The sequence below is a fragment of the Drosophila mojavensis genome, unplaced genomic scaffold (genome assembly GCF_018153725.1).
Source record: "Drosophila mojavensis isolate 15081-1352.22 unplaced genomic scaffold, ASM1815372v1 contig_136, whole genome shotgun sequence".
Lineage (NCBI taxonomy): Eukaryota > Metazoa > Arthropoda > Insecta > Diptera > Drosophilidae > Drosophila > Drosophila mojavensis.
The window spans coordinates 30,738,980-30,750,426 of NW_025318667.1; the positions used below are offsets into that span (position 1 = coordinate 30,738,980).

An 11,447-nucleotide genomic window follows, 5' to 3' on the forward strand; every position below is an offset into this window, starting at 1 on the left:
TGCAATTCAATATTTTATGACCATTCTTAAACTGTAATGTTAGATTTTCCGTTAGAAACTTCCATAAACTTTTGTTTCGTAAACTTTTGAAATTCAGCGCAACGATAGGCGAGCTATCGAGTGATCTTGTAAAATTGACTGTTATTAGCCTTTATTTGGTTTTACAAATCGATATATTAATATCGTTGGCAATTACAGAGTTGCTTAGACATCGGTGCTGTCCGCGCGTAGCAATATAATTGCATAAAAAACAAAACAAATGCTAATTTCAGGCTTTTTAATAACTATTGTGTCGAACTCAATCGCGCGTGTAGACGTTGCGTCCACAGTCTGATTCATGCCAACGTCACACCAACCACTCACACAGTTGCAAACTACACAACTCGCCTGCGCTTCGCTGCGCGGTTGGACGACGACGACGACGTCGACCACGACCACCAACAACCACAAATTTTATTTATCAAAACGTCATTTGCGCCGAACACTCGCATTTCATAGTCTCGACAACGGGGTAATTACAGCGCAAGCGAAGACGTTTGTTGTTTCTGTTATTTTGATTTTGCTGTGGCAGCTAGCGAACAAATTGTGCCCCATTGAAAACGCAAGAGAAGCCTTAAATTGCAAATCAAAGTTCCCAATTAAAAGAAGGCTGCAAAAACAAACTTGTTGCTGCTCACTGCTGAGGCTGAGCGTCGGCAGTAGAGAGCATTGTGAAATTCAACTTCACCAAACGCAAACCAAATAGAAAACCACATTCGCCAAACTGGAGAAGTGGAAGAGAACACGCAACTCCACTAAAAAGATGGACAAACGCCAGCGTAGTCCATCGGGCGCTTCATCTACAGCGGCAGCTGGAGCTGCAACTGCAACATCCAATGAAGATAAGCCCACAGTTCTAGAAGGTATATGCCAATTACACTTACATACATACATATGTATATACATATGTATACATTTATTCGAATCACCTACATACACATATGCGTATATATATAAGCTTATACATGTATGCATGTGTATATGTTTATTTTCATATGCATGACACACCAGCCAGCATGTAAACATACATATACAAGCATTCATGGATGTATATATATGTATATATATATAATATACACATATTTAACTAACGGTCACTTCGTCTGGGGATACTTTTATCAACAAAGCTAGAGAGCAAGCAGGCAACCAAACTGAATGGCTTTCAGCTCCTGCCCACAAGCCGAATCTATAAATAAAACTACGCATTAGCTGCTCTTTTATCCTAGCAGGGGGATATGTACACGTACGCCCACACACGTACATACACCCATATACGCACACAACCATGCATGTGCATGTATAAGCGTGTTTATGTGTGACCTGTTGATTGAGCTATTTTTATTTGAGTCCCATTTGCAAACGCGAGTCGACTTTGAGCTTGAGCCTCATCAGAAGTAGCTCACTCATCCGTCTGTCAATGTTAATGTTAATGGTTCTATTGATGAGATATCCCCCTCAGACAGATTAGTCCAGATTATATACTCGTACATATGCGTACACGAATACATATATACACTTTTTAATACAAAATAAGTATGTGATATTTATTTAAGCCACCTGATAGCAATTATCTATGAAGCTAGCGAAAATAATGTTAATATCGTGTTTTTGTTATAAAAATGGTTTAAGTTTTTTACAGGCAGCAAAAGAGAAAAAAATGTATGTACATATGTGCATACATACATATGTTCGAGTACATAGTATAATAAAGCCGAATATAGTTGAACTCAACGTTTTTATTAAAGTCTGTATATTTCCCAATATTTGATTTATTTCGAATAGAGTTTCATATATTCTCTAAATCTTAAATGAAATTGTAACATAAATTTGTTAACTATAACTTGTTATATTCTTTTCACCCAACAAATTCAAAAAGTCGCCAAATGCCTAGAAATAGAATTTAGAAGCAAATTTGATTTTAAATTTGATGATTTTTTATTTAGTTTTCCAATTTTGTATCTTTTTATTGCTACAATCTATACTATGATAAATTATTATCTATGGAAATAATATTACTATTTCTTTCTATATAACCACTTCCATTATATGAATTATGAGCTACAATGCAGAAAATCAAATTCTCTCATAAAGTAAACGTATACCTAATCTGCTCGAAATACTAAGCCAACTTGATGGCCATACAAATAAATAAATAGATATGTATGTCTATACATAAATATTTACATATTTACTATAGCATGATGTAACTGATCTCTTTTCGCCGTCCCAGCTAATCGAAGCAGCACTGTTCGATTTGTATTTGAGCTGCAATCTCATTGAGAAACGCCCCCGTTAACACATTGTTTGTTGTGCATTCCACAGGCGTGATGTACAGCTTATTTGATGGGCTGACAGACAAGGATGAGCACGTTCGGCAAGCCATGCAGCAGGCGATTGTGAAGATCATGGAGACTCATCCACTACGTGCCACGCTCATACTGACTGACTATCGCGCCAAAAACCCCAAGCTTAGCGAACAAACGGTCTCCATGCTGTTGGAGTAAGTGGATGCGATTATATCAAGCTTCTGCTGATTTACTAATTTCTTTAATACGTTTTCAGTTGCATCCATCAAGTGGTTGGGTCAGAGACACCACTGCCAACAGCCGCCAATGAAAAGCTAATTGCGCTGGCCATCGAGGAGCTCACACGCAGTGTGGATCAGCATGTGCCATTGATACAGAATCCCTCGCTGCATATACTAGTGTGCATTGGCCGCGGCGACGACTGCAACATGGTCGTTGAAGCACTGCAGGCGCACAGCATCTCATCGGGCAATGTGCCGCACTTTATGTTGATGCAGTGCCTCGGCCAAATGGCCATGGCCAATACAGCAGGTGTGGTTCCACACATCAAGACAATACTAGCTGGCTCTTTGCCGCATTTGGGTGGCATTAAGCAGGACCATGTCAAGCTCGCGTACGCTTATGCAATCGGACGCTTCAGTGAGGCGCTCTTAGAGCACGGCACTAACACGCCTACAGGCGAAACGAAAGCAGCAGCCAGTTGCGCGACGGAGATCAGTGTTGCATACGACGTACTCTTCAACCAGTGGCTGCACTCCCGCGAGCCCAAGGTGTGCATGGAGATACTGCAGGCGCTATCCAGCATGTATCCTTTGCTATCTAGCGACCGGATATTGGATCAGGCACCGCGGTTGGTGCCTCAAATACTAGCGCTCTATCGGCGCAGCGTCGATCGCAATGCCGTGACACAATTCCTCTGTTCGGTGCTGAAAACAAATCTCTCGATGCACGCCCAAGTGTTGGATGGTGTGGTCGATACGCTCATAACACACCTGTTCGATTTGGTCTGCGTCTATCCGGACTACGAGAAGCCGCAGACGGTTAAAGGCCACTACGAGGTCTTGCGCTGTTTTCACCTCTTGGCCGGCAGCTATGCGGCAAAAATAATGGACACGCTGCTCATCCATCTGCGTAACAACAGCGAACGAGAGCGGATAAAATCACTGCTCATATTAACGCACCTGCTCAACAGTTGTGCGGTTCACATCGAGAGTCGCATCCAGGCGCTCATCGAGTGCCTAAAGCAGCTGATACTGGCTGAGCGCAGCATTAAAATGAAGCTCACGCTGCTGAAGACGATTGTAGCCCTAGCTCAGAAGTCATTTATACGGGACAAGGAGTTCGTATGGTTTGTAGTGCGGCACAGCTGCAAATACAGCAAAGTAAGCCAGGAGCACGGCACATCGGAGGAACACGCCACCCTGGTACTCAGCTGCGAGAACACTCTCTTCATGCTCGCTTCGACCGTGGGCACCCTGGACGAGCTGCTTAAGCGAGAGCTTCTCAACTACTTTCTGCTGCTGGACTATACTGACATTTGTGGCAATCTGGCCAAGTGCTTGGCCAGCTTATTTGCTAAATCGCCGCACATAGAGTATGACATAGCTAGCGATGAGGAGCAGCCATCGTTGCCAGCGGCAGCTGGCGTAGAGGGAGCGGTCGGGAGTGAGGATCGCGGTGCGTCGGTTAAGCGCAGCAAAGTGATCGTTCCAAGTGCCGATAGCATCTATGCCCGCTGTCTTGCGCTGCTGGGCAATCAGCACTGCATCAAGCGAGCATCGAACATATTAAGCTTTCTCAAGTATTATTACCCGCAATTGAATCCAGCTCTGGAAGAGCTCTGGGAGCGTCGCTTGTCCGACATGCTGCTGCACATTAACAAGCCGCAGGCGTATCTACAGCAGCTACAGGACTTTGTAACTGAGACGAACGAGTTTCTGGTTACGCGCGATGAGCGATTCCCCCAACGCCTGGCAGTCAAGCTAGCAGATCAAATGTATTTATATCCCATGCAATTGCCGCACTCGGAGTGGCAGCTGCCCGATCTGAGCGCCGAGCGCGGCATGCTGCTGCAATCGGTGGCGCTGACTCTCTGCCAGGTGACCGACGTCGCCTGCATCCATACGAAGATCGATTTGATAGTGACGACGGCAAGACAGGAGCGTCTCGACAAGCACGTGAAGCACGCAGAGTACGAGCAACGCATCGAACCCTGCGCTCGTGCCCTCGGCTATATAGCACGCCAGCACTTGGCACATGTGATCAAAAAGCTATCTGAACTGGCACTAATGGGTGGCCGCAAGCATTCGACAGGCTTCTTCAGCAATTTACATTTTATTAAAGATACGCACAAGGAGCTGGAGAACTACAAGAGTAACCTTTTGGTGGTAAAAGCATTTGGCCGCATCATGGACGAGGCGGATCCGTTGCAATCGCTGCAGCATCTGGACGATGCCATGCTCAACTTCCTAATGATACAGCTGGCCGGCCACAAGGACCAAACCATTATGTCCGCCATACTCCAGACACTGCTCAGCATTTGCAACCAGCTTATTGTCACCAAAGAGCAGCTGCCAGCATCGCTAAAGCATCGCAAACAAATCATGGAAACGGTGTTTAACATACCCATTGAGTCGCCCTTTACCGATTTGCCTCTGCTCCCCACTATCCTGAAGCTGGGCACAGACTTCATACGCATCGGTGAGTAAAAGGTTGGAGGTTGAGCGTGAAGTCGATTCTTACGCATTTTATATCCCTACATTTTTAACGACAGGCGGCAGCGATAGCTCCGAGTGTGTCGACGGCAGCGTTATCTTTGAAATAGCCTGTAAAAACTTTTTCGGCTGCGCTCGGCAGCTGAAAATGAAGTTTGACTCACAGGAAGAAGATGAGCACAACAGCTTTCTAGCCAAGCATCTGAACGAGTCGCTTCCGCAGCTCAACTCTTTGGTGCGCGCTATTGTCGAGCTGGATGCATCGCCCTCGACGCTTGACTTAATCATTGGCATACTGGAGTGTTGGATGCGTGACAAAAACTCTGAGGTGCGCATTTGCGCGAGCCACGTGCTCAATAACACACTGGAAGTCTACATTAAGTCCATGAAAATTGGCGGCTGTGAGGCACCCTCAAAGTTCAACCAAACGGGCCAAATGCTGGGCAAGATTGTGCCGCGGTGCATCGACTCGAACGGGACTGTGCGTCAGGTCTCGGTAGACATACTCCAAAAGACGCTAGAAATCGCTTGCATCTACGAGACGCTGACTATTGCCAGCATCGACAGCAACGCCGAGTGGCTGAAGGAGATTGAATCCATCAAGGAGCACATCATCACGGACGAGCCTAAACAAATCTATAATCTAGCTGGCGACATTGCCAAGATTATAGCGCAACGCATTTCCAGCTTTCAGTATTTGCAATTCTGGTCAGTATCTCCAAAAAAGCGTCCACCACGTCATTTTTGGTCTTGGCTTTCTTCTTCCTCCTATATGTTGGTGTTGCATAGACATGGACTCTTTATTCATACTGCTACAATCTGTTGCCTGTTTAAGAACATTCACTTATTTGTATAATCGGTCATTTCGGGCCTCAGCTTGAGTAACTTTTCAGCTTGACTCTGAACTTAAATTTCATTTTAAGCGCAAATGTATGCCTTCTAGGGCTCTTAAATAGAAAGCTACACTATATTTCTCTCACGTATATTTTATAATTATCTCAGTTGAAACATTTAATGTTTGTGTTTTAAGACTCAATTTTGTTATTAGATCTCTACGAAAACACACGTGCAAGTTTTCAGTCGCTCCACTTTACGAGAAGCTACGCTCATGAGCTTTAGAACGAAATCTTATTTGTTGAATAACCTTTGTTCTAGATGAACTTTCTTAATGATAGGTTCAGAGCGGAACAAACAGATGTATCTACTTGTCCATACTTGAAATCTCTATGCGTTTTTGCTCTTAATTTGAGAAAGTTAATTAATGGAAATTGAATTCTCACATCCACCTCTACAGTACATTTAAATACTCTAATAATAAGTAATTGCAATGGGTTACCAATATGAATTATGGACGTTTATTCGCAATGCGTGACGTCATCCTGACACTTCCTGTTATATACATTTTCACACAAACATTTCGTCCCGAATGCGTTTAGTGCATTAAAACAAACGAAATATAACCTGCTGCTATCTCGTTCCTACTCATGTAATTCTCAATTTATCCGTCTCACAAAGTATGCTTCTGGCATAGAGGGATGCTAAGATCTCCGCTACGGAATTCTATACATCCAGTTGGGATTTAGTGACAATTTGGGCATAGATACAGCTTAAAGCAATGAATATATCAGATTGATTTTCATTTCCTGCTCTATGACTATTAGAGTATGTAAATTAAAATACTTTCACCTCAAACTATCCAGTTATTGTGGATTTTATCCTTATCGTATGTATTGTTTTCAGTCAGTCTTAACAATTAAGGAATATCTTATCTGGGAAGAGGCATACTCAAGCTAACATAATTGAACCTTTGTTTTGCAGTAAAACTTTGTTGCAGTCGCTGCGCGACCCAGAACAGAGCTCCACAATTGGGGCGAGCGTTGTCTTGAAATTCTTCATACAGCAGAAGGGCTCGGAGCTATTCCATGCGATACCCGATCTGGTAAAGGGCAGTCTCTTGGCGCTGCAGTTGTGCGATGTGCCTCGCGCCAAGTCGGGAGTGCTGAAAGCTTTGGTGGCCCTGACCAAGCACCATCCGAAGCTTGTGTGCGCAGAGATGCTGCAGCAGCCGCTGCCGTACGACGAGCATCTGGTCGAGTACTGGCATCTAGTGTGCAATGATACGGAGCTCACTGGGCTGATGCTGGATAACTTTCTGCAGCTGCTAAGCGGTGCCTGCTTGTGCGAGCCGCAGGATGGGAGCAGCATATCAAACGATCGCCAGAGATTGGCCAGCGCGCAGCCTTTTGCTATATTCTGTGCCATGCACGAGATGATGCCCTGCAAGGATATACACGGTGTAGGTGGACGTAGAATCCAAGAGCTCTTAATTTTTCATTAATATTCGATTTTGATCGTGCAGCAACTGAAAGCGCGATTTGCGGATATATTCAGCATGCTGTTGACCTCGTTGTCCAGCTATACAAATCTGGCCCCGCCTATGCCTATGGCACCGCCGGGAAGCCCCAGCCAACCGAACAAGTCGTCTAGCAAGTTTGGCTTTGTACCCAACAAGGAGCTGATCAAACTCAACCCCTGCCAAATAGCGCTCGAAACGTTCCAAGCATTCCTCAACAACCTGGAGATGGAGCAAATTGCCACGGTGCTGACAGTGAACACGCAGCTCGCGGCCAGCACCGACTGGCACAGTTATATTGAGCTGTTGACCCCCATGGCCATTGGCTTAGCCAATCAACTGCAGCTAACCAGCCCAGGAATGCGTCAGCTGGTTAATGCCTTGAGTAAATATGTATCCTCGCCTCATGATGGCCAGCGCGTCGCGGCTGTCGGCCTATTCTCGCGGCTAATGCCGCTCAAACCATGCGGCGAGCTGGTCAGCTGCCTGATGCTGAATCTCGGCGGCGCTCTCAGCGATCCCAATGCTGTGGTACGAGGACTGAGCCTGCAGGGCATGGGCTATGTGGGTCAACTGGGTGAGCACGAGGCGCCGCGCTACTCGGAGATTGCGATTCAGGCGTTGCTCACGGGTGTGGACGACACCGTTGGCGACTGCCTTATCAATATACCGTTAGAGAGCATGCGCGGTCTCTCCCGTATATTGCAGGCTCTGCCCAGTGATCGTGTTGAGCCATTCCATGTCTCGCTGGCCATACGCATACGGCCCTTCTTTGGCAGCTACTCGATGGAGATGCGCGAGGCGGCAATTATTCTATTTGGAGACTTGTGCGAGTCGAAGCATGACGATGGAAGCAGTTCGCCTACCTCTTCGATGGAGGCCTTGCGCGAACAGCTTCTTGCCAACCTCTTCCCACTACTCCTGCATCTTAGCGAGAGTGAGCCGACCATTGTGAGCGCTTGCAAGGGCACCTTGCGCCGCGTCTGTCGCCTGTTGCGCGCGGTGCGCGTCAACGAGATCGCGCAGCAGCAGCTGCTCAGTGATGCCGATCAGCTCAACTACAACAGCTTTGTTGTCGACTTTGTCAAAGTGATCGTAAGTGCTAGATCATCAGCGTTGATCTTACTAATAATAATGCTAATGCTGCTCTAAACTCATTGAACAGGCACTGGAACTCACGGAGCACATTCAGGACTTTATAGACTCGTGCATGCCCAAGATGCGCAGCCAGTGGCCAGAAGTACGTGGCAGTGCAGCTATTGTCATCGGTGGGTGTCTCTCAGCTGTGACTTGATATTATCTAATATCTATTAACCACATTTGCACACGCAGGCATATTGCACAATTTCCTAAGCGAGCGGAATGCACAGACTGAATCCGTGGCCGGAAAGATTGCTGTACTACTCAAGGATGAGCAGGTGACGGTGCGCGTACGAGCTGCTCAGGCGCTGGGCTATTTCTTTGGACTTATCTAAAAATAGAAGTACCCTACGGCACACGGGACCAATATAAACCCAACTTGGATCTTTACTAAGTATAAACAAGAGCTGCACAGCACACCAAGCACTACACACACACGCATACATACACACATACCAGTAGTTTTTAGTATTTGTTCGAGATGTGATCCCGCATACGCCTTTTGTATCCTTATTATGTTTGATATCCGTTTAACTTAATTGTTCTGTTGATTGTATATGCTTTTTAAGCATATTTATATGTATATATACTTAAGCGTACATGTATGTGCGCAAGTCGTTAGATACTTGAATATTGAATTATATATATATATATATGTATTATATATCCATAATAACCTTAAAACGCGACAAATTTGGTCTTGTGCGCGATCAGAGCTGTTACAAGCTGTTACCCGTTTTGCAAGCACCCACTCAATATATTCTTACCACTATTCAATAATTTCAGCTCAGCTTATGATTTGTCAATTACTTGTACTTTCCACTAACGAAGACCATTAGGATCTAAGTCAAACTTTAGCACAAGATCAAATGCTACTTTGTCGGCGGAATGTTATTTTAATTCCAACAATGTTATTTTGTGTACCTTTATTAACGCTTATTAAACCAAATATATATATAAAAATAATTAAACGCGGTTTGATTGGACTTAATCAATCTAGGCCATAGAACTGAATGCGGCCAGTCGACCAGCCAATGGTCAGCACCGAGCGATCGTTATCCTTGTTCAACGGCTGGAAGCTGATGAAGCTGGGATACTCCGACGGTGATTGGCCATTTAAGTAGTAGCCACCGGATATTTGTAGGTCGTACTTCTGAATGTAGGTGCGGAAGATGGCTATAGAATTGGTCGATTTGAACGTGATAACGACATATTTGCCGTGCGGATCCCACACCAGCTGTTGCGCAGTGCCGCCAATGAATGTTTGGTTGCTGCTGTCCAAGCTACACGCATTCAGATCGGCTACGGGCAGCACCTCCTTATCATCCGCTTTCGCTAGGGAAACAATGCAAAACTCCAAATATAAACTTCCATTGAAAACTGAATTGACATAAATATTGTGGACAGCATTATACAGACGATCTGGAAGCTCAAGCAGTCGCCTACCTGTTGCATGCCAACCTAACCAGTTTTGCCATTGCTCTCGGGTAAGCTTTGTAGCGCGTGCTTGCAAGCAATTCTGGACAAGCACGCTGCTGAACGCACCCGTAAATTTGAAGAGTTATGTTGATTTGGACTTACATTTCATAAGAATCAGCTGCACAAACTGAAGACGATATAAGATAGGATCTGCAGTGTTCACAAATAGCAAAAACCGGCTACAGGGTGACCAGCAGCAGGCCTGTACGTTGCCTCCGTCGCACACCCAGCGATCCGAAGTCCATTTGTTGTGGCATTTCCATACGCGAAACACTCGATCTACAGTTGCCGCAAAGATCCACTCGTTGTTTGGTGACCAACTCAGCAACGAGCCCGGTGGACCGAGGCGCTTCAGTGGCTTCACCCTCTTGCTATCCGGATGCCAAATGAGAATGGCGCGGTCGCCAATGGACGAGCTGGCCAGCAATGAGCCGTCCTTGCTCCATTTTAGCGAGCTAATCGGTAGATTACTCGGACTGCGAAAACAAACAGAAGCTAAGTTATGGCAGGCAAGGGATGTCGATTGACGTACTGTTTCAACGTATAGCTGGGATTGATAGTGCGACCCAAGTGCAAATTGTTGTCAATTATCCAAAAGCACAAGCCCTGGCTACAACCAACCACCAGCTCAAAGGCGCACAGCGGTCGCCAGGCCATGCATGTGATCTGAGTTTGCGTTGCACTCTTCAGGACGTGGCCTATGCCGCCATGACTTTCCGTTGTCTTGCCATAGATGCGTACGACGTCATCCATGCCGGCTACGGCCAGCTTAAAGACATGCACGTGCCATGCAATGTACCGCACAGAACTGTTTATCCAGTCTCTATAATTGATTGGCCATTAATAGGTACAAAAGATTAAAATAAAATAATATAAAATACCTCGTCTCTGCATATTGAGCAATTCGCTCGGCGCTCAGTTGCTGTGTGTGCGGAAATATTTTTAGTTTGAAACTGCTGTAGAGCTCTAGCATATGTGCAATGAAATCGGCAGCTTTGCTTATTACTGGCGCCTGCTCACGCGTCTTCTCGCTGCGCGCCTCTGTCAACGATTCCCAAAAGCCGCCATCGAAAAAGGTCCGCGAAATGCGCTTTGGCACGCTTTCTGTTTCTACCGGTATGAAGCTGTGGCTGATTGAGATGCGGTTAGCTGGTGGATTGATGAGTTCATTCTTTAGGTTAATCTTTGGATATTGGTCCAATTCAGGTACATAGTTATAACCGTGTCCCACACTCGTTGGCGACGACACCGAAGGAATTTCTTTCAGATTGCTTAACGATGCCATTTAAATTTATTGTGGTTGTTCAATAGTTAGTTGACATTTAAGTACCCGTTACTTGTAACGAATATGCCTAATTTTGCAAATGACAACTTATCAAAAAAAATATATATTTATATCGGAACGAAATATTATAT

General features: G+C 45.3%; 2 protein-coding genes across 3 annotated transcripts; one reads left to right on the forward strand and one right to left on the reverse strand.

Moving 5' to 3' along the window:
• Positions 1–187: 187 nt before the first annotated feature.
• Positions 188–9,518, forward strand: LOC6586250 (maestro heat-like repeat-containing protein family member 1). 2 transcript variants are annotated; one of them, XR_004364642.2, is made up of 9 exons: positions 188–902; positions 2,362–2,539; positions 2,602–5,045; positions 5,119–5,767; positions 6,878–7,355; positions 7,419–8,507; positions 8,578–8,680; positions 8,745–8,946; positions 9,339–9,518. XR_004364642.2 is itself a non-coding variant. In XM_002011836.4 (8 exons), exons 1-8 carry the CDS (start codon positions 803–805, stop codon positions 8,885–8,887), a joined length of 5,184 nt encoding a protein of 1,727 aa, XP_002011872.1. In that variant the 5' UTR covers positions 188–802; the 3' UTR covers positions 8,888–9,518. The 2 variants fall into 2 exon arrangements, 1 of the variants encoding a protein (XP_002011872.1); XM_002011836.4 differs by having other exon boundaries at positions 8,745–9,518.
• LOC6586251 (aladin) lies at positions 9,464–11,390 on the reverse strand. Its single transcript, XM_002011837.4, has 4 exons — positions 10,913–11,390; positions 10,564–10,854; positions 10,134–10,507; positions 9,464–9,887 (listed from the first exon to the last, which is right to left on the reverse strand). Exons 1-4 carry the CDS (start codon positions 11,314–11,316, stop codon positions 9,544–9,546), a joined length of 1,413 nt encoding a protein of 470 aa, XP_002011873.1. The 5' UTR covers positions 11,317–11,390; the 3' UTR covers positions 9,464–9,543.
• Positions 11,391–11,447: the final 57 nt, after the last annotated feature.

Excerpts from the sequence above, each read along its gene's own strand:
- LOC6586250 (XM_002011836.4), top strand. The coding sequence starts at position 803 with ATGGACAAACGCCAGCGTAGTCCATCGGGCGCTTCATCTACAGCGGCA. Across the intron at positions 903-2,361 it reads TAAGCCCACAGTTCTAGAAG|GCGTGATGTACAGCTTATTT; the intron begins GTATATGCCAAT and ends TGCATTCCACAG. Across the intron at positions 7,356-7,418 it reads CCTGCAAGGATATACACGGT|CAACTGAAAGCGCGATTTGC; the intron begins GTAGGTGGACGT and ends TTGATCGTGCAG.
- LOC6586251 (XM_002011837.4), bottom strand. The coding sequence starts at position 11,316 with ATGGCATCGTTAAGCAATCTGAAAGAAATTCCTTCGGTGTCGTCGCCA. Across the intron at positions 10,855-10,912 it reads GCTCAATATGCAGAGACGAG|AGACTGGATAAACAGTTCTG; the intron begins GTATTTTATATT and ends AATCAATTATAG. Across the intron at positions 10,508-10,563 it reads CCCAGCTATACGTTGAAACA|TCCGAGTAATCTACCGATTA; the intron begins GTACGTCAATCG and ends TTGTTTTCGCAG.